The sequence below is a fragment of the Neodiprion lecontei genome, chromosome 1 (assembly GCF_021901455.1).
Source record: "Neodiprion lecontei isolate iyNeoLeco1 chromosome 1, iyNeoLeco1.1, whole genome shotgun sequence".
NCBI lineage: Eukaryota > Metazoa > Arthropoda > Insecta > Hymenoptera > Diprionidae > Neodiprion > Neodiprion lecontei.
The window spans coordinates 6,106,576-6,127,254 of record NC_060260.1 but is presented as its reverse complement, the minus strand read 5'-3'; the positions used below and the strand labels follow the sequence as shown (position 1 = coordinate 6,127,254).

General features: G+C 39.2%; 1 protein-coding gene across 2 annotated transcripts; it reads left to right on the top strand.

The window, feature by feature from the left end:
* The first annotated feature begins 9,138 nt into the window (after positions 1-9,138).
* Positions 9,139-20,044, top strand: LOC107222754 (zinc finger SWIM domain-containing protein 8 homolog). Of its 2 annotated transcripts, none has more exons than XM_046744911.1 (20): positions 9,139-9,269; positions 9,993-10,192; positions 10,323-10,633; positions 10,741-11,167; positions 11,310-11,558; positions 11,933-12,226; positions 12,378-13,001; positions 13,107-13,283; positions 13,489-13,675; positions 14,185-14,293; positions 14,407-14,563; positions 14,636-14,835; positions 14,956-15,448; positions 15,578-15,706; positions 15,804-16,023; positions 16,175-16,485; positions 16,665-16,787; positions 17,384-17,748; positions 17,920-18,069; positions 18,213-20,044. In XM_046744911.1, the coding sequence occupies exons 2-20, from the start codon at positions 10,025-10,027 to the stop codon at positions 18,277-18,279; spliced, it is 4,761 nt and encodes a 1,586-aa protein (XP_046600867.1). In that variant the 5' UTR covers positions 9,139-9,269; positions 9,993-10,024; the 3' UTR covers positions 18,280-20,044. The 2 variants fall into 2 exon arrangements, with proteins under 2 accessions (XP_046600867.1, XP_046600870.1); XM_046744914.1 differs by having other exon boundaries at positions 14,167-14,293; positions 16,689-16,787.
* The last annotated feature ends 635 nt before the right edge of the window (positions 20,045-20,679 follow it).

The window sequence follows — 20,679 nt, the reverse complement described above, 5'->3', positions numbered from 1 at the left end:
TAGTACGGTAATTCCGCATATATTATTCAGCCTTTACACAACAATTTTTCCTACACACTTAATTTAACGGTTCGTTGGTTGGTGCAGGTGCATTTCAACAGGATGCATCGGCAGTCGAAGATAAAAGTTTGTGAAATTTGGTAATGGTAGCGTCGTGTTTGAGGAAGAAATAAAACCGCAAATCATACGTTTTCACGACTTAAAGTTGGCGTCTCAGCAATGGTGAACGTTCCTCTTTACAAAACATCCTGCTTATCGTACGTACCCGATGCCGAAGTAAAAGTAGGAAAAACCGACGAATCGGAAAGAAGATAAAGGAATCTGATACCCCGCTTTTGCACCGTGCGCATCGTGGATTTCTAAATAACGTGCAAAGACTCGGGATTTTTGTGTCCCGCGTAAAGGCGTGACTAGAAGCATCATCTCTGACTTTCAATTAGACTAATGCATCGTAAACCTAGACGGGACGATTTTAATTCCTTGACAGCCAGCGCGACGCCGTTCTCGCCATTTATTTTCTCACCCTCTCGTATACGTTACAGGAAGCCATATTGTTGCACATCGGAAGTGCAAAAATAACGGTAACTTATCCACTTTCGCACAATTTCTTTAACTCGCAAATTTACTGTGGTACAAAAACATCTAACTATCATAGGCGGATGTATATTTTTTTCTATAGTCGTTAAAAGTGTGGAAAATGTTTCTTTGACGAATTTTTAAAATACTCGAATGTAGTCAACGTATATACATTCAAATATCGAAAAAGGCCCGAACAGCCCCATTCTATACACAATTCTGAACAAAAACACTTCAACGCATTTTCACTTGACGCAGAAATAACGAAATTACATGAATTCTACGAAATTGCAACAGTAAATTCGTAGAATTCATACCATTTCTTCATTTCAGCGTCAAATGTAAAATGCTTTGGAGTTTTCATGTTCAGAATTGTGAATAGAATGGTTTCGATATTTCGACATAATAATCGACTAGCACCCCCATAATCAACAAAATACATTCTGACGGTAAACCGTCGCCTGGGCTGAGAAAAGTGGTCAAGTTACCCTGAGCTGCACTCACAGCTCTTCGCTAGAGTTAAACCTTTGTCCTCGGTTTGACGCACACAGGTAATGTACGCGTGTCGCTTATATGCTGGGATTATAAATTGGTATACACACAGTTGTCACACGATCCTCTAGGTGCCCCTATTCGCAGCCTCTACGGATGTTTACATTTTATACACAAAAGTGGAATTTCCATTTCCCTGCAGCGTCGTGCTGAAAATGTAAGTTAATGCTTTACAGCCCGTTGTAACAGAAACCACGCATAACAATCGACCGGCGTTATTATACAAGCCTTATCTCTGGAGCAATTAGCAAACTAAAGGATAATATATTAACGAGGAGTAGCAGCAAACGTTTTCTGAACCTGCAATTTCTCATTCTGACAATAAATACCGCTCCGCGTCACCTTAATTATTGACAGGTTCTTAATTACTCTGCTCGTTCCAGTCGATGTACATTTTTGTGTACAATCCTTGATTTCCCCGGGTTAAACCTGACCTCAGTCAATTATGAAAACGAACCGTTGCACATACGTATACACCGCTGGAATACAGACGACGAATGACAACGAGATGCGGATTGGAAATTATTCGAAATCTGTTCACTCCTTCCTCAACCTTATACAACGAAACGCGTGAAATCAGCCGGGCGTATTATTCTCAGTTACACAGATGCGGTTTTTAAAGAGATCCCTATCGGGTGTCGTTTCTTTGCTCTCTCTCTCTCTCTCTCTCTCTCTCTCTCTCTCTCTGCCCACATCCAGTCAGAATAATGCACCTTGTGTGCGGTATGCGTACACAAATATACATAGGTAGATGGGTATATACGCGTGTATCAATGCATTTATGTATTTATGTATTTACGTCGTGTACCAACGCAGACCGACACGCATCGACGTCAGGCTGCCGCGGCGGCTGCAACCGTTGCAGCCTTGCAAGAGAGACCAGCGACCGACGTTGATGGTTGTAACGAAAAGTTAGGAAGGGGATAACCGGGACAAAGGGCGGCCGCTGACGTCGGTCGATGCGACTCGTTGCGCCTGGGCCGCTGTCGTCACAGCCTGGCCCGTGGAAATATTCTCCAATACGTATCATCATCCTCGTCGTATTCAGTTGCCGACCATTGCCCTCACTTTTCCCTTTCTTTTCCTTCGCCCTTGTACGCACACGTACGCGTACAAACCACCTTTTACACACCTGCGGTATAGCGTTCGCGCTTTTGTCTATTGATATATTATTTCTACCTGCAGGATAAACAACTGAGATCCGTTTGTTGTCTTCACACAAGTCGTCAATTTATTTGTACGAAAAGGAAGTTCGTACCTACGTTTGTTTATACATTTTTTAAAACCGAGTAACGCGGTGACCAGGTTCGTGTTCTAAAATACACGAATCATTGATCGGATCTGACGGACAATTCCCACACGCTATATTCGTTATTACCGCATCGGCAAATCATTTTGCGCGAAATTGTGCTGGATACGAAATTGCTTCTCTGTTAGGGGGTTCACATCAAAATCACGACGCATACTAATTATATAGATGTAATTTGTATGGTTCGGGACTTTAACCATTCCCGACTTTGATGTCGACCATTTTGTTGGGTACACAATGGGCGTAAGAAAATAGGCGTGGACAAAAGCTTGATAAAGTATATCATATACGAATGACGAAATATGTTTGCAAGTTCGGAAAGATGTTTTTGCTTTCGTCGAAGCGCTAAAAAAATACGAAAGCTGGCATTTCGTTCTACGATTGGATATTCGGTAAAAATAAAACAAAAAAAAAAATAAATACCAATCTCCTTTGAATGAAATCATCGTGACAGGTAGAAGAATTTTACGTTTTGTGATTGACTGTACGTATATACTTACTTTTTTGTGCAACGATGTATGAATATTAAATCCACGAGTTTTTTTTTTTAGAAACGACGTTTCGTCGAATATATATTCTGGGCAAACAATTTATTGCCGAATTGACCAGAAACGGTACTCTTCACGTATCTCATTCGCACCGTTTTGCAACGTCTTCATGTTCAACGAAATTCGTCACTATAATCCGAGAATTTACAACTTCTTGATTTTTGATTGCCATGTCATAACTGATTCGTAATTTTCGAGGAATCGTTAATTGGCTCTTGAGTCTGAGCTATAACTTCCTGAATACACGTGTTCCGATCTTGATGCGAATCTCCTTTTTGCGTTGTACGTATGTATACCCATATCACGAATAAAGATTAATGAATCAACGTATGAGCGCAACTTTTCAGCAGCCATCCCGTTGGCAATGAACTACTGGATACATATCCTTACCCTATCTCTGAATCTCGCAACTGTTTAATCATCCGGTTAGTAGTCGTGACTCGTTATTTACTCCCTCGTCGAACTGCCTCCTCCTCGCCGTGGCTTTATATACCAGGATTGCTTGTTCGATTCGCCAAGGACAAGACACAAAGGAGTCGTTGAAAACTTTACCGAACAAAATATGTCGCCTTGTACATACAGATCATTCTCTATACTCCGCTGCCTCCTTACAAATCTCCGTTAATAAAGACAGATTCGTATATACGCAATATGCTGTCATACCAAGTCATTCGTTTCAATTAAAAGTTTCGACTCTGTCTCCGTCAGTTAAATTCTGTGTGTCGATTTTTCTTCATTATTCTATATTATATTCCCAAAAAGCACATCCAGGTGTAAAAACGTTGCGTCAAGTACATTGAATTAGAAATTACCGAGTACTTAACGTCTTCGGAAGACTAAGAAATCAATATGAAAAATAAAGGATCAGTAACGAATTAAAAAATTCGGCGAACTTTGTGCTTGGTGGGCCATTTTGTATGCAAATCAAATTTTTGATGACAAAATTGTATCTATTCAAAATCAGATTTTGTCCTTAGACACTTTCTTAATTCCTTGTCCCCTTTATTGTCTCCATCGATCTCCTTCGCGGTCGTTTCATTGTGCCTGAATCGAGTCCTGCGGATAGAACAATAGCCATCCCATAATGAAGCAGCGCTTATTTTTCAGTCGTATTCTCTCCGATAATGAGAGGTATCAGTTTCTACATAGAGATCGTATCTCAAGTACAATCCCGATACCACGCAGTAGTCTAACGTGGCCAGGGTTTCTATAAATAGAAGGAATGTTTGAAAAATTCCTGTTTTCCCCGATGAGAATTTAAATTCGATAAATTCATAACCGATTGTCAGAGTTTGATTACACGTGTTGATATTCATCAACTTAAAAAGTACATACAAAATCAACTTTCTGTTCTCTTCTTCTTCTTCTTTTTCTTCTTCTTTATCGCCCATAACACGACGTACCGGTGTGTTATTGTTGTTTCTCGGCGTTCGTAGCAATGCCCGAGGTTCAAGCTGAGAGATGGACAACGACCCGTGCGATACGACGAACCGATGCATCGTCAGAGGTAGAAGTAGTGGTGGAGGTGGAGGTGGTGGTCGTGGAGGAGCAAAGGAGTAAGGAGGGTACATCGCGCAAGCTCGTGGGCTTCCACTTCTCCCAGCGTAGCTGCCGCTGCTCCTGCTGATGCTGATGCCGATGCCGATGCCGATGCCGATGCCGACTGACTTCTGCCCCCACCGCGTTTGTTTCCACTTTCCAGTAGTTCTTAGTGGTTCAGGGTCGGCTGTTGCTCTTTACTGCTACAGATACTCTATTCACAACAAAGGCGACAGACGTACTGCCTGCGCCAGACTGTTCAGTTTCCTCATTTTTATTCCTCTACTCGTTTCTACCGTATTATAAAAACCGATATTATAGCCTAGACGACGCGGATTCTCCTCATGGTCCATTGCGATTGCCGGCAATCTGGTCTCCGCTTTATGAGATTATACTGTCAAACTTCAACGACTGCATGAACTTTACTTCCTGTATAGATACTCTGTTACTCGCTATGCCGCGTGTAATTGTTTGGGGAGATTCAAGATAACGAATGAATAATCAGTTATCAAGTTATTTGAACACACTATTCAACGAACTTGATGATGCGTTTTACTATAACATTCGAATTCGGTATTTACTGCTTGCTTGATTTGCCAGCAACGACCTGCTCTTGATTCTATTTGCCCATCATGTTTGACATTGCGGTTCTCATGACCACCGTGGAACGATGGCATAAAATGACAAAGATAAAGTCATGCAAAATGATTATATTTTACAAAATTGTACATTACTTCTAAAGCACTTGGAAAGGTCAATTTTTAGTTTTAAAAAATATACCGGGGCCGGATAAAATTATGAGAATGAAAATTTACAACTGCCTAGTATCCTTTCGGATCGAATTACCCTGCCGATGGATCACACTACGACACTGTGTAGGCATCCTTGTTCAAATCAGTTGTCTGTATTTTTCTGCCTACTTTTTTTCTTTGTCCGTTCTCCATTATTTTCCTCTTTTTCACACTAGCACGTTTCACTAGCGCTTCATACAAAGAGACTAGTGTTATTTTACGACCGGGCTGTCGCTCCAGCAGCAGCTTGCTGTCTCCAGCCAGCCAACCAACCAACCGACCCGCATCTCTTTGTGAAATAAATTATTACTTTTAGCTCATAGGCGCGTATCTACCAACTGCATACCGCTTCTTAACGCGTTTGTAAATTCAATCGCACATGTATGACGTATACGAGGATGCGTAATTTAAGGTATATATGCTGCACGTACATACAAAGAGTCACCGGTTTATTAAATTTTAATTTGCAGGTAGTTGAAATATACATACATACGTACATACATACATACATACATACATATATGTATATATATATACACATCTTCTTTGCCTTTATATTTTACCTTACTGCAGACGCGCGCGCAGGAGGAAATTAGAATTATTCACAAAAGCTTTGCTCGAGAAATTATTGATAATGGCCTGCTTTCGTTTCGCAGCATGGTAAAACCTGTACTCAGATTTCACCCTTACGGCTTAGCTAGATAACGTATTTTAAAAAGTCACATAAATCTACACTTTTAGTATCTTTATGAAAATTTTCATTTATTTATGCTTTTTGCCGATATCACGGTATAGATGTGTCAAATAAATGGAAAGTTAATTCTTAAGGGGATGTTATACGCATTCAATTTCGACGAACGCAGAAAAGAAAAAAAAAAAGAATAACAATCACATTCTACATGCAGTTCTGAACAAAAACACACCGATTCATATCGATTTTACGCAAAAATGTAGGTATTACTGTGTTTCTGTTCAGAATCGCATGTAGAACACGGTTGTTATGCTTTATGCAGATTGTTTCGAGAAATATTTTCTTTCTTTTTATTCTTTCTTCATGAGTTACGTAGATGTCGTTCGAAATGCGATCGAGCGTGTAGGCTTACGCCCCAAATCTTGCGCCTTAGTGATTGAAATCTGTCGGCAAAGGTTCTGTCGGAATCAATCGACTTGGAAGCTTATACCGCGGCTGTAGCACGACGGTTCGCTCGCTCTTTTGCTCGACGAAGCGAGCTAATGGGTATAAGGCAGTTTACTGTGTGGTTCAATTCTATTTTCATTATAATGAATTTGACCGACGTGAGACTGTATTTTTGAATTATTACCGGAACGCTGTTTCTTTTTTTTTTTTAAATATGTATATATGTATATAATTCATCCCGTTTTGTCAATATCTTCTATTCCATGTCTGTAAATTTTAGCATTCAAATATGAAATTTACTATAGCATTGAAAGTGCAATGAGGCAGAAGCTGGTAACGTTAACGTAACGACATACCAGTGGGAAAAAATTATTATTGCGCAATTTTAGAACGACGTTTACAAGGAGTAGGTTTTTCAAAATACGTGTATATTTTGTTTACCAAGATTTATTAAATTTCACAAATCCCTGAATGCGCGAAGTAATGATTTTTCCTAATCACGTATCGTTACAGTAACGTTACTACCTTCATTCGCATAAAATTCGTCCCTCCTTACTACAATTGGTGAACGATTTTCGCTGACGTGTCTCTTGTAAGTTTATTCGCTTCCATGCAGTTCATAAGCTGGAAATATAAATGTCTATGCTAAGTTGTCATTTGTCAAGAAGTTTGCAATTATACATCAGCGGTGTTTTCGCATAATGTGCGCATGTATATAACGAGGCAGTAGTAATGCCGGTTATGCGGTCAGCCGCAGATACGATAACATTTTCCGTCGAGCTGTTTGGGTCGGTGAGAATTTGCGTGTTTTGAGAAAAAAAACCAATAAGCAGAAGAACATTTTGTTTCGAATGCTCTCAGCAAAGTAAGAAATGACGCTGCTGTAAAAACTTTCATCATACGGTTCCCTAAAAACTTTGTCGTAATTCGAGTCCACTTTAATTGAAAAGAATGTTATAGAAACGTTATATACTGTTGTACGACAATGTTTCAATACTGTTTCGTGCACAACGATAGTTGATAAATGATCTTAATCGAATGATCGATAACGAATTATTGATCGTTATAGATATGCGTATACATACATGAGAATCTGATCTGTACCAGCATTAATCGAGAAATAAATTTTTGTTTTTCTGGTTCGGACAGACTTTATTCGTAGGAATTTAATTGGGTAGTTGAAAATAAGATCGATGGGCGTGAAAGGAAAAGAGAAAAAAGAATTCCCCAGTCAAAATATCTCTCCGAGATACGGGCGGGTCTTCAATTGAGACGCATCCTTCTCGCACTTTCTGTGTGTATATATACGGGAGGAGGACAGCCCTGCCTGCGTTTCCATGACAACCGTATCGAACCAATGCCCGGTGCCACGCGATATGTTAAACGATCCACAGTTGGGGAATTTTATCCGAGACCATTAACGAGGAACTGGGCTAGGCTAGGCTCGGCAAACCAGACAGACATTTCTACGGTAATGATTCGGGGTAGACAAACGAGCCTTTCTCTCCGAGGCAGTGATTCTCTCCCTGGTCCTCCTCCCATCTTCGCGGGACGAATTGCATTTTCTATACACACCTCGCTACCAGCCGAGCTACTTTTACGAAATTGTTATTCTACGTTATCTGGGATAAAAAGCTGCACTTTTTTCCTTCACGTAGAGGAAAGAATTTTCACCGATCAAAGGGAAGGGCTGCCTAAGGTTTCGGTCGTCCTAGGGGCTAACGCACTGGAGATGAACGAGGAGAGAGACGAGGGAGGAAATAACAAAGGGTCGAATCTAAGCGGAGAACGAGGTTCGGAGGTCGTCGGCCTGATATAGCTTCGAGGGTTTGAAACGACGAGAATTCGTTCACCTCGAGTGGGGTTTTTCTTGTTTCCTTTTTTTTTTTTTTTACATCTAGAAAACCGATAGACGATTTTCAATTTCTCGTATAAGTAGGCGTAACGTCGGACGTGTTTGATTATTATTATTATTATTATTATTTATGCCGGTTTTTACAGTTTCGGCAACAACTGCCTTTCGACGCCTCGGCATTACGATTGTTATATTTCTTCATTAAAGTTGTCTGTAACTTAATTAAAATTGGAATTTATCCCGAAAGGGCAGCGAGACTCGCTGGCAGCAAAATTAAAACACGCCGTATGTACATGTCTTTATATTTCTCAAACGATACTGTAACTAGTCGTACGATGCGTAAGCCCGACTGTCGCCGTTTGAGATTTCAAAATTCAGGTAACGAAGGTAGGAGAAATGATATTACACGGCTGAGAACAGTTTTAATTCCTGTAGACAAAGGGAATAAATCTCATTCTGAAAAGGATTCTTCAGTTCTTCCTTACACACATACTACGACACGATTTCAGATACGACAATCAATTCGAAGCAGGCTGATAGTACGCCAATAAATGAACTATATTTAATACAATTTTCATTCCAAGTGCTGTTCGTTTATTATGGTTTCAGTCCAACGTTCACTCTGTAACGAATGAATGATTCAGCTGCAAAACGAAGCGGATTCGCTGTTCGACTAAAATTCAACTTTCGTCCCTTTTTTTCATTTCAGAGGGTCAGACGGTGCCAACGTTGTGCGAATTATCGGCAAGATGCGTCGCTTCGCATATTCCCTTCGAGTTGGTGGAACACGTTTATCCACCGGTACCAGAACAACTTCAACTGAGGATAGCGTTTTGGAGTTTCCCCGACAACGAAGAGGATATCCGCCTCTATTCCTGCCTCGCCAATGGAAGCGCCGACGAGTTTCAACGCGGGGACTATCTCTTCCGTACCAAGAGTGTCAAGGATCCACTTCAAATTGGTAAGTGATATTCTACCGTATCTTGTTACCCTTTGATTAATCCGGGGGCTCCATCCTCTTATCGTATCCTGTGAAGATGAGACTCGTTGGTAATAATGAGGAAACTATCAGCTCACCAGTAGACCTATTTTTTATACCTGCAAATGTCATATCAAGTTATACTGCCACTTTGCAAAAGATGGAATAATAACGATGATTGTAATAATGATAATGTAATGCAGCGGTGGTAAGAATGTAGAAATGGGAATATTTGGTCTGATCACGTTTCCTACGGCATCTGCGGGCAATCTGTCGTTTGACCCTTCGTGAAGGTTCAGCGGACAATGATGACCTCTATCATCATGTGGCACAGCCTCTAATTTTCCTTGCCACTTGCTGATTGACACTGTAATTGATAGTGACCTCACCCGATATCCCAGTAGTCTTGGAATGTGATTCATTAACTCGTGAATCATTAAAAAAATCTAGCTCAATTATACACCTCATATTATCATTATTGTTGTCACACAATGAAAGTTTTTCGAACATGAAAAACATGAAAACATCATGATTACGTCAGAGTTGTTCTGCGAAGACCACAGTTTATGTTTCGTACATCTACGTAATTTTAGTTTGATTCTGCAAAGGGCATCCAATTGGGATTTCTTTAATAAAGTTAATGAATTGTATTTTAAATTAATAATTTTTGCCACTACTTAAAACTTTACTTTTTTCACCGTCCAGGCTTTCATCTGAGTGCCAGCGTCAGTGCGCCAATGGGAGCAAACGTTCATAATTTACCAACCGTTATGGCTGCTCGTACTCAGTACAATGTAGCTGTGACATTTGATAGGCGACGTATCACATCCTGCAATTGCACATGCTCTTCAACGGCATACTGGTGTTCACATGTAGTTGCGGTTTGCTTGCATAGAATACATCTGGTAAGTTGATTTTTTTTTTTTTATTTAGTGAATTGATTGGTATGTTTTATGAATGTGGGCATATTCTGATTTTCAAGAAAATCTGTCAACTAGGAAAAGAGTGAGAAATAATCTTATCTCAATGTTACAGCCAACCCAAGTATGCTTGAGAGCACCTGTGAGCGAATCTCTGTCCAGGCTGCATCGTGAACAACTACAGAAATTTGCTCAATATCTTATTAGCGAACTGCCACAACAAATCCTTCCCACTGCTCAGCGTCTTTTAGATGAACTTTTATCAGCGCAACCTAGCGCTATAAATAGCTATTGCGGAGCACCAGATCCCACTGCTGGAGCATCCGCTCATGATCAAACTTCCTGGTACTTGGATGAGAAAACATTACATGATAATATAAAAAAAATTCTTATCAAATTTTGTGTACCTGCTCCGATAGTTTTCAGGTATGTAAAACATCTGACAATCATTAAATTTTGTTTTGAAAGAAATATGACGATGGCCTTATCGTTCACTCATTTTCAACTAATATCCAACGGTTGTATTTTTACAGCGACGTGAATTATCTAAGTACCACTGCCCCGCCGGCTGCTGCAGAATGGTCATCTCTATTGCGACCGTTAAGGGGTCGTGAGCCAGAGGGGATGTGGAATCTTCTTTCAATAGTCAGAGAAATGTTTAAAAGAACAGACAGAAACGCTATACCGCTTCTTGAAATAATTACCGAGGAGTGTATGGCTTGTGAACAAATTCTCGTGTGGTGGTTCAACACTAAAGTTGCCCTTTCAAATGGTTCTGGACACGGGGGTGGAAAACATGGCAATATGAACAGCAATGCGTCACAACATGCTTGTTCTTCGCTCTGTGATGAGATAGTTGTTCTCTGGAGGTTAGCAGCATTGAATCCTGGGCTATCTCCATCTGAGAGGGAAATGCTTCATGGTCAGTTCACAGCGTGGCATATGAAAATAATTGACAAGGTTTGATTTTTAACTCACTTGCATGTTCACTTTTTATTGAAATTATAACGTCTTCTTTCAAAGATTTTTTATATTTCATCACATAATTTTTAATAACATGAATCATAATTTTTAGTCATACCATGCAATACTTTTTTTCCAGATAACTAAAAGTCGAGGTAGCTCAGTGTCACATAACTCACACAATAGGAATAATAGTAGCATTCAAAATTCCTTAAGAACAGATCTTGAGGTATTTACAGGATTTAAACCAGCGCTAGAAGCTTGTTACTTAGATTGGGAAGAATACACACTTCCTGGGATCACGTATACCGCTGGGAGTAACCCTATGTACCACTGTCCATTCACGTGTTTCAGACATGCGGGAGACGCAAGGACAGAAGTTAATCAAGTTCGTAAAACAAAAGTTAATAAAAAGTATCTAGCCCCTAGCTCTTTTTACAAAAGATGCATTTTATTTTTTATTATTTCATCTCTCTTAAGTTTAGTTTACTTGATTTTGAAGTGGCCAATACTTATTATGCTATTAACAGATTACTTTTAAATTGTTTCATAGCAAAACAATTCTGATAACCGACGGTTGCCAGGTGTAAAGCAACATGATGCATTTGTGTAACATTGTTGCCATTTTGCAACACATTGATATATTTGGTCAATTATTTCAGCCATTATTGACTTTATTCAGCCCGTTTAACGATCATAAATCTCTATATAAAAATGTTAGCATTCACCTGTAGTGATGGAAAAAAAAACTATTGTTCACAGGTAAATTCAAGTCCTGCGGTTCTAAATTGTCAACCGCCAACGTCTCACCATCATGGTAGAAGACCGCTCAGTTTGGGATTGGTAGAATTCAGTTACATGGATAGAAGACGGTTGAATCCGCGAGAGTTTCCTGGATTATGTTCCAGAAATGCTGGAGACGGAAACAGAAGCAGCGTTAGTTCGGAAGGATTTTGTGAAAATTATACGGACATGCCAGAGACACCAGAACCACAGGCAGTTCTTGTCAGACGCGGTTGCGCTCAGTTAAACAACTGTGGAGATACAGATTCGCAGGTAGAAATATTATTGTTTACTTTTTGATTCAGATTTTGGCAGTCTTGCAGATTTATGCTGACATTATTCTTATGCTTTATAAAAGTATGGAACTCTAATAAAAAAAAATTACATCGCATGTTTAATTTAAGGTGATTATATTATTCAACAGGAAGGTGGCGGCAGCGAATCATCATCTAGTAGCAACACCAGTCTAAACCACGCTCAAAGTTTGGATAAGCACCGCTCAAATGCGTCGTCTGAGACGCACAGTGATAGTAGTGATAGTAGTAACAGTAAAACAGTTGAAACAAATCGTAGGCCAAGTTTAGTCGAGTATAGTAATGAACCAGTGGCAAGTACTTCACGCGGTGTTGTACCTAAGCATAATGTTGTGAAAAGTGGACCGGACTCAGATCTCGAGAAGGATCCATCGAGGAGACCATCCAAGGATGAGAGTTTATCATCGAGCAGCGACAGCCCATCTGGGGATGAGTACAACGTGTATTATTATGACCCAAAAACACCAGTAGCTAATGGGGGTGCAAGTAATAAAGACTCAAAGAACGAAACACTTGCTATTAGTTCTGCAAATACCAGTACAGTCTTAGGCAATTTAAAGAAGACCGAGGATCCATGGGATATACTCTTCGCCAGAGCTGAGGGACTTCACGCGCACGGTCATGCAAGAGAAGCGTGTACTCTTGGCGTTCAGCTTGCCGAAGAATTACTAGCTAATCCACCTGACTTGATGATCGAGGTACCACCTCTGCCAGTCAAAGGAAAAAGGAAAAAGGTGAACTCACGTGGATACTAAAGTTTCTAACCAGACAAAACAATTATCAGATACTGTGCTCAGAATGGTAATATAATTGGTTAAAAGTTTTTTTACCTGTTGCAGCAACAAATCAATCCTGCCTCGCACCAACTCACCTGCTTGGCATCTGCGACGTTGGCAAAATGCGGTTTCCTCTGTACGGTGCTTGCCGAAAATTCTGAACATCACAATTTGGCCTTTAGAGTTGGATTATTCGGACTTGAAATGGCTAGGCCTCCAGCGAGCACGAAACCTCTTGAAGTAATCCATTGTAAACTTAAGTGACCATGTTTCATTATTTTTCATTCACGGTACAAAAATTTTACGAATTGACTAACTCGATTACTTTTCATTACACAAATATCTATATTCTAGTCATCACGATGAATATTACCTGCATTATATTTGCGAAGCAACTTACTACCTAGGCTTTATTTTATTTTTTTTCTGTATGTTTGTAATCCAGGTCAAGTTAGCTCATCAAGAAAGCGAGTTGGTAGGCTTACTGAAAAGGATACCATTGTCTCCTTCTGAACTCGCCATGGTTAGACAGAGAGCAGAGCAATTGAGAGATGGAGTATTACGGTCCAGAGGTCACGCCCTATTGCCAATTATGCTGTCCAGCTTTATCTTTGATGCACTCAACATTTCAAGTACTGTTACATTTACTACTTTTTTTTTTGTATGAACATGTTTTACAGGTTGTGCGTCTTTGTCGAAGACGTAGATTACAAAACTTGTCTTTGTTGTCTTAGTCAGAATTAATTCATTGTTCGTGCATCTTCAGTATATAACAGTATTGTACCGAAAAAAAAACTAACAAGATGCATAAATTGAAGTTATGATAATTCGAAGCAGTTGATGATAGAATTTTCCTGTCTCAACTACCTAAATTGAAACAGGAGTATATTTCATCACTGAATATGTACTTACATGCAGCCAGTGTGTCTGCGATCAACATGCAAATGATAATTCTTTTCACACTGCTTGTGTTTACTCAACCTGACTATCGTACTTCACAATACATTACATCATGTTTATGTGTTAGTTGTAGGAATGAAACTAAATTCACCTTTTCAGAACTGAAAGTGTTAATAATTATCTTTTGTAAATAACTACTAAATAAGATGGGAATGATTCGCAGGACTGAAACTGCCCACAGACGTAGACGAGAACCTCGGATTTGACGCAGCAGTCGCAGCTCTTGGATTGAAGGCGAATGTCAGTGAAGCAGACCATCCCCTATTATGCGAAGGGACACGGAGGCAAAGGTATTATTCACACATCACATGATTCATCTTATAAATAAATAGTCAATTTTTATAACAATTTGTATTCCGTGTTATAATAACGCTTTCTGCGTTACAATTTTCCACATTTACAGAGGGGATCTGGCTATAACTCTGTTGGTGCACTACAAGGATATACCGATGAAGGTGGCACGAATAATGGATAAATTACTGGACCGCGATGTTCATCAACTGATCAAATCACCTATACTTAGCAGTTATTACTCCTCTAATCCTCCTACAAAGAGTCAGGTAAAACTACTAAGGGTTCAAAATATTGCACATAATTCCTGCACGTTATTTTCTTACAATTCTTCTTTCAAGATGGCCGGCTTCCGTTGCGAGGAAGCGCGTGCTTCTCCTCTCACTGGAATAGAAACAACTGGTAATGGGGATGGTGCTCTTGGAGCAAATAGCAGACCCCATAGCAGCACTAGTGCAGAAATTGAAAGTGGAATGAGTACTTTAACAGTCCAACCACAAACAGCTCAGCAGCAGGCACCAGCAAGAACTAAAGAGACTCGGTGAGAACTTCGCATCACTCTAATGCAAATTTCTTGCCGGAATTATTACTTCTTTTCTAACGAAAACACATTTTTTGTACTTTCCTACAGCTTAACATTGAAGTAAATAATATTTTTCAGTTTCAAGGGCAAGCGGGCATATCCATCGATTCCTAATCAGCCGTCAGAAGCTGGAGCGCACTTCATGTGTGAACTTGCTAAGACAGTTTTAGCTAAGGCTGGGGGTAATAGTGCCACTTCGTTATTCACTCAGGCCTCTACTAGCCAGAATCATCACGGACCACATAGGGCTCTTCACATGTGTGCCTTCCAACTTGGACTCTATGCCCTTGGTCTACACAACTGCGTTAGTCCAAATTGGTTGAGTCGCACGTACTCGAGTCATGTCTCTTGGATAACTGGTCAAGCAATGGAAATTGGCGCTCCTGCTATATGGTTCCTTATAGATAGTTGGGAGGGACACTTGACTCCTCCAGAAGCTGTCAGTATAGCCGACAAGTCTTCCAGAGGAAGTGATCCCAATATGGTTAGAGCTGCTGCTGAATTAGCTCTGTCATGCCTGCCGCATGCGCATGCTCTCAATCCGAATGAGATACAGAGAGCTATTTTGCAGGTAAATTGAGAAAACTCGAAAACAAATGCCTTATTTTTCCGTTCAAATATCTTGGTTGTTCACGTTAATGTATCTCAGGCAAATAAACAAATTATAAAAAGAGATTACAATTTTATATCGTTGTTTCAGTGCAAGGAACAAAGTGATCTCATGCTAGAGAAGGCTTGTATAACTGTCGAAAATACCGCCAAAGGTGGTGGAGTTTATCCAGAAGTATTGTTCCAAGTAGCCAAATACTGGTATGAATTGTATTTAAGGGTAAGTCATTGAGTAGGCTTGACTATTTTTCATTTTCCTAGGTATATTACGTTGTCAGGTAATTCGGATACTTTATTAGACAGTTACACATTTTCAGCATACTCCTGGTGGGGAACAGCAGGAAGAAATTCCTCACGATCCTTTGCAATTAGATCCAAGCGGAGCTCTGCTTGTTGAATCTGGACCTCCTATGGACTTGGTTACCGGTCAAGTAATACCAGGTCCAGCTCAAGCAGTTGTTGTGACAAGTACTCAGCCACCACCACCTCAGCCGTATCCAAGCGTGCATCCATCTATTACAACACCTGCTCCGCTGGGTAATATATTACATGTTTGTCCGTTAAAATTTTTCTAAAAGAACTTTCGACGTCTTCAGGTATTTCCCGAAAGTTTATATCTATATTCATTCAACTACGAGGACAAGAATCTGACTAAATATGATTGTTGAAACTATTGTTTCATGTTTAGGGGTTGGGACACCATATACCGTAGCTCCGTACAGCTTTGTGCACCGTTTTCACCATCATCTTCCAGCATTTGGTGGGCCAATGCCTCCACACAGAGTGGCGTTACCTCCACCACCTTCTCACATGCAGATGTTCCATCCCTTATTTTCTCCTCATCCTGGACATCCTCAGCATCCTCGAAATCCAGCTGTTGGTACCCAGCAACCTCTGGTACCTCAATACTATGCCCCACCACCTGTAACGACCGTTAATGTACAAGCACCTCCGGGAACTCATCATATGTTTACTATGCAACAACCGATGCCTGTGAATGTGAGTAATAAACTTATAGGTCTCTATTCTTTATGTTTACTGATAATTGTGATATGTTTACTGATAGCTGTGGTACAAACAACACTTAATTAATCTGAGGTAGTAGTATTGTTTCCGCTTATCACTTACTCCCTAATGAAACTTTAAACGAACAGTAAAGTTAAAATCTATTCACAAAGGTGTTATACTTTCGAAAGGTTCAGTCTGGAGTAGCGGGACCACTTCCTGGTCAAAACGGTCTGCCTGGTCCAACTTTAGTTCAAGCTCAACCTATCATATCAACTGTTAGAGCGCAACCACAGGTAAGGTCCTTAATTTTTACATTGGTGATGAATACATATCAGATTATATGCGTTAACAAAATGGCAAAATATGCTTGCAAATGCCCTAAAAAAGGGTGAAAAATATGCACAAGATATCCGCTATAAGAATGTCAATTTTTATTTGGATTTTTCATTTATTTTTACTAATCATACTTTTCAATCAATTATAATTCTTGTGACAATACACAATCACGTATTTTTCTAAACTTGCTAAAGCAAACTTGCGACGTTTGTCACTTAATATTAATTTGTAGGCCGAAAACGAGCTCTTGAGGCAGGGATTGACCTGTTCCATTGATATTTGCATTAATCATCTTAATTGCTTCAAAACCCTACATACCTCGCTACTGAAATAAAGTAATAAATTGTGTAATAACGTTTTAAATATTGCGTTAAAGGCATATGCATGTGCAAACATGCAGGTGCATATAATCCGATGTCTATTGATAAACAATGGATAGTACGAAATAATTACCTGTCATAATCTTAGATGTGCAAAAGAGACCGCTCTGGTTTTGATTTATACAAACCGCAAATCTTTTGACTTGTATTTAGAATTATTTTAATTCTTTTAGGTACATAGACAGAGTCAACCTTTCAGTCCACAGCAGCTGCGAGCATTGGTAGCTGCTTATAGGGTTGGTATGTTGGCTCTGGAGACTTTGGCTCGAAGAGTTCATGACGACAGGCCACAAGCCAAGTATGCTCGAAATCCACCATATGGAGAAGATGTAAAATGGCTACTTCGTGTTTCTAAACGCCTCGGTAACCAGTATCTCCACCAACTCTGCATTTGCACAGTAAACAGCATCGTCAGTCCTTTTGTTCTTCACGACGTTGCACTCGAGGCTGCTCACTATCTTGCTAGAAGCAATCCAACCCTAGTTTTACAGCATTTGAGATCAGCCCTCGCTCCGCTCGTTCACAAATGTCAGCAAATGTTAGTAATTTTTCTATTTTATATTGTTAAGCACTTGCTTTTCTGTTAAGTGGAATCCTGGTAAAAAAATGAGGATTTTATTTTTTGTTTGCTACAGTCAATTTAATTGTTCAAGTATCTCAATATGACTGAATATTGCACCATTCATTAAACAATTAACTTAAATCTTAGGTATATCCAGTGTATGCATCAGAAGCTTTATCATCTAGCAGCAGGGGACTATGAGGATTTCGTCAGTGTTGTGTGCGCAGCAAGAGCCGCATTTCAAATCACTCCTGAGGGGCATACTCAATTTAAAGAATGGCTGCAGTCCATCAGAAGGTAAGGTCAAAAGCAATCACTGTTGTAAAATGTTGAAAATATCTTTCGTTGATAATTTAATCTGGAGACGAATTGTATTTAAAAACCAGAAGTGCCGGTATTAAAAATCACATCCCATTTTCCGACGGTTTATTTGATTACAGATCAAAGTCCTGCAAAAAGGATTTGTGGGCGCAGATCAACGCGGCACTACAGCAGAATGGCAAATGACACAGAGCAGAGCCAGGTGTGACATGGCTCACCCATCCCTCTCATCCCCGAACAACGGCGGTCTTGCTACAACATCCGCAAACTCATCTTTGCCATCCTCACTCTCAAAGTATCTTCTGTGTGCACGGATTAACTACTATGAATAAATTCACATGGGATAAAATTTCTGTTCCGTGTATCGTTGAGGAACCCTGTCACCCTGAAGGAATGATCTCAGGTCTGTCATTCCCGCATGAGAATTCAGAAAATCCAACCAATCCGAATTCCGATCCTCGGGATGAACAGATCAGTTGATTATTCTAAGCTTATATATGGTTGAAATAGTAGTATACTAGAACGGGTTTTGAATGAGATCTATGAGTAACTTCATTTAATATTTAATACAACTTGGGTGGCAGGAGTTTTAAGCATCTGATAACCCATTCGAGTGTTGTTGAATGCGTAAATAAACTGGGCGTAAATTTAATGGTTACTAGACTTTTCGTTTCATTGGAAAGTGGTAAGTTGAACGAGTTATTGAAAGTTTTTGTTGAAATATTCTCACACAAAATCTTTTTACATGAAGGTATTGTCTGGCGAATATGTATAAGGACATCATTAAATTTAATTCATTCTACCTGTGAGCATTTGTAGTGTGAAATTAGTTAGTCTCAAACACCATTGTATTATCAGTGGAGAGTATTTGATGCAAGAAACACATCATGAAATTTGAGTTCATTAACATTTGCCATTGGAATGTATTCTTGTAACAATATGTACGAGAAATCGAGCGTATGAATATATAGAGTACCAGAGAACATTTCTCAATGTCATTACTCATTAGAGTATCAATTGCGATGGATTAATTCACTAGAATTTGCAATCTACGCGTCAAACAGATGCTATTTAAGTAGGAGTGCTCTCTAAATGAACGAGCGTTAGTATTTCTTTGTATAAAAGGAATTACATTTCTAAATAAACGTCATGGATGTTTTTACTTTGTAATCGGAAAAGCATAGCGAAAGGTTAATACTTTAATATACTGGATATGTGTTTCAAAAACACTTCTCAGGAGATATTCATTCGTCTCTTCAAGTCCCGTTATTTCAGTTTTCGTGATTTCCTACTTGTTTGAAAACATTTAGGCTTAAAAAACAATGTAAGCGATGAAATACGGAAAAAACAAAAATTAATACGATAAGTTGAAATTACTTACCTATCCATGATTGAGAACCATAGAAAAAGAGCATTGAGCGCAACCTCAAAGTGTTGTGACTGAGTAACAGACCGATCTGGCGAATTGTTATTCAACCAATTGAAAATACAAGCCTGAAACTACACATCATTCACGGAGAAAATCATCAAAATGAGAATCATTTATTTTAGTTAGAATATCTTTAGCTTCAATTAGGTAGAAAATTTTATTTCGAATATAGATAGGATGAATTCTTGTGTCTTGTTTTATTTTTGTAAACAAGTAAAATTTTTTAATATTAATAGCATCTATTTATATAATAATACGATATCATCCACATGTAATACACGATATATACTTTGTATCTAACGTTTGAGCAGACGAAATTCGGAGTTTTCCTTCCTTATATGGCAATCACACTTTTCATTTTCGATTACCACTTATCACTTATCAAGTATAATAAAACAGATATTATACACATTGATAGCATGTTCGTTTGTCACTACATACTGACAATCCATAAACAAAATGATCTCTGTAATTTTTAAATCAAAGTAATTTGAAATATGAATAAAAAAAGGTGAAATCAAATCTAATACTAATGAAATTAGTAATCATTTAATAATCCTCTACCACTGTTGCTATTTTTAGTCTTCCATAGTCCCAATACAATCTGAAAATGCGATATTTTTCCGTATTTTATTCGTATTTTTGAGTAAAGAATTTTTTTCCAGGATTTTCGTGATTTTGAAAAGTGCTAGAATAAGATCTTTGATGCACTATTCCGATGTAATTTTGCCAGAGAAATCGATTGGGCGCAGTCCCAATACGCTGCCATCAACGCATCGAAAGTTACAGCCAAAAAACGGAAACCTGAATTTTCGACATTTTTCAGCACGTGCTTTTGTCCTCGTATCTTCTCTCCTGTTGATCCCACGCCATTTTCGCTGCGTTATCTGAGTTCCTTGGGGTTCAATTGTTCGGGAAAGAGTCATACGAATCAATTCTGAGACGAAAAATTTTTTGGTGAAAAAAAAGGAAGGCTAACCCCTTTGCATTTTTGGCGAAAATTTTCGCGATTTTGAAAAGTGCTGGAATAAATTAATTGTGGCACTATTCGGACGTAATTTCGCGAGAGAAATCGATTGGGCGCAGTCCCAATACGCTGCGATCAACGCATCGAAAGTTACAGCCAAAAAACAAAACCTGTGATTATGTGAATCCTT

Excerpts from the sequence above, each read along its gene's own strand:
- LOC107222754 (XM_046744911.1), top strand. The coding sequence starts at position 10,025 with ATGGGAGCAAACGTTCATAATTTACCAACCGTTATGGCTGCTCGTACT. Across the intron at positions 14,836-14,955 it reads GCAAGAACTAAAGAGACTCG|TTTCAAGGGCAAGCGGGCAT; the intron begins GTGAGAACTTCG and ends AATATTTTTCAG. Across the intron at positions 17,749-17,919 it reads GTTCACAAATGTCAGCAAAT|GTATATCCAGTGTATGCATC; the intron begins GTTAGTAATTTT and ends CTTAAATCTTAG.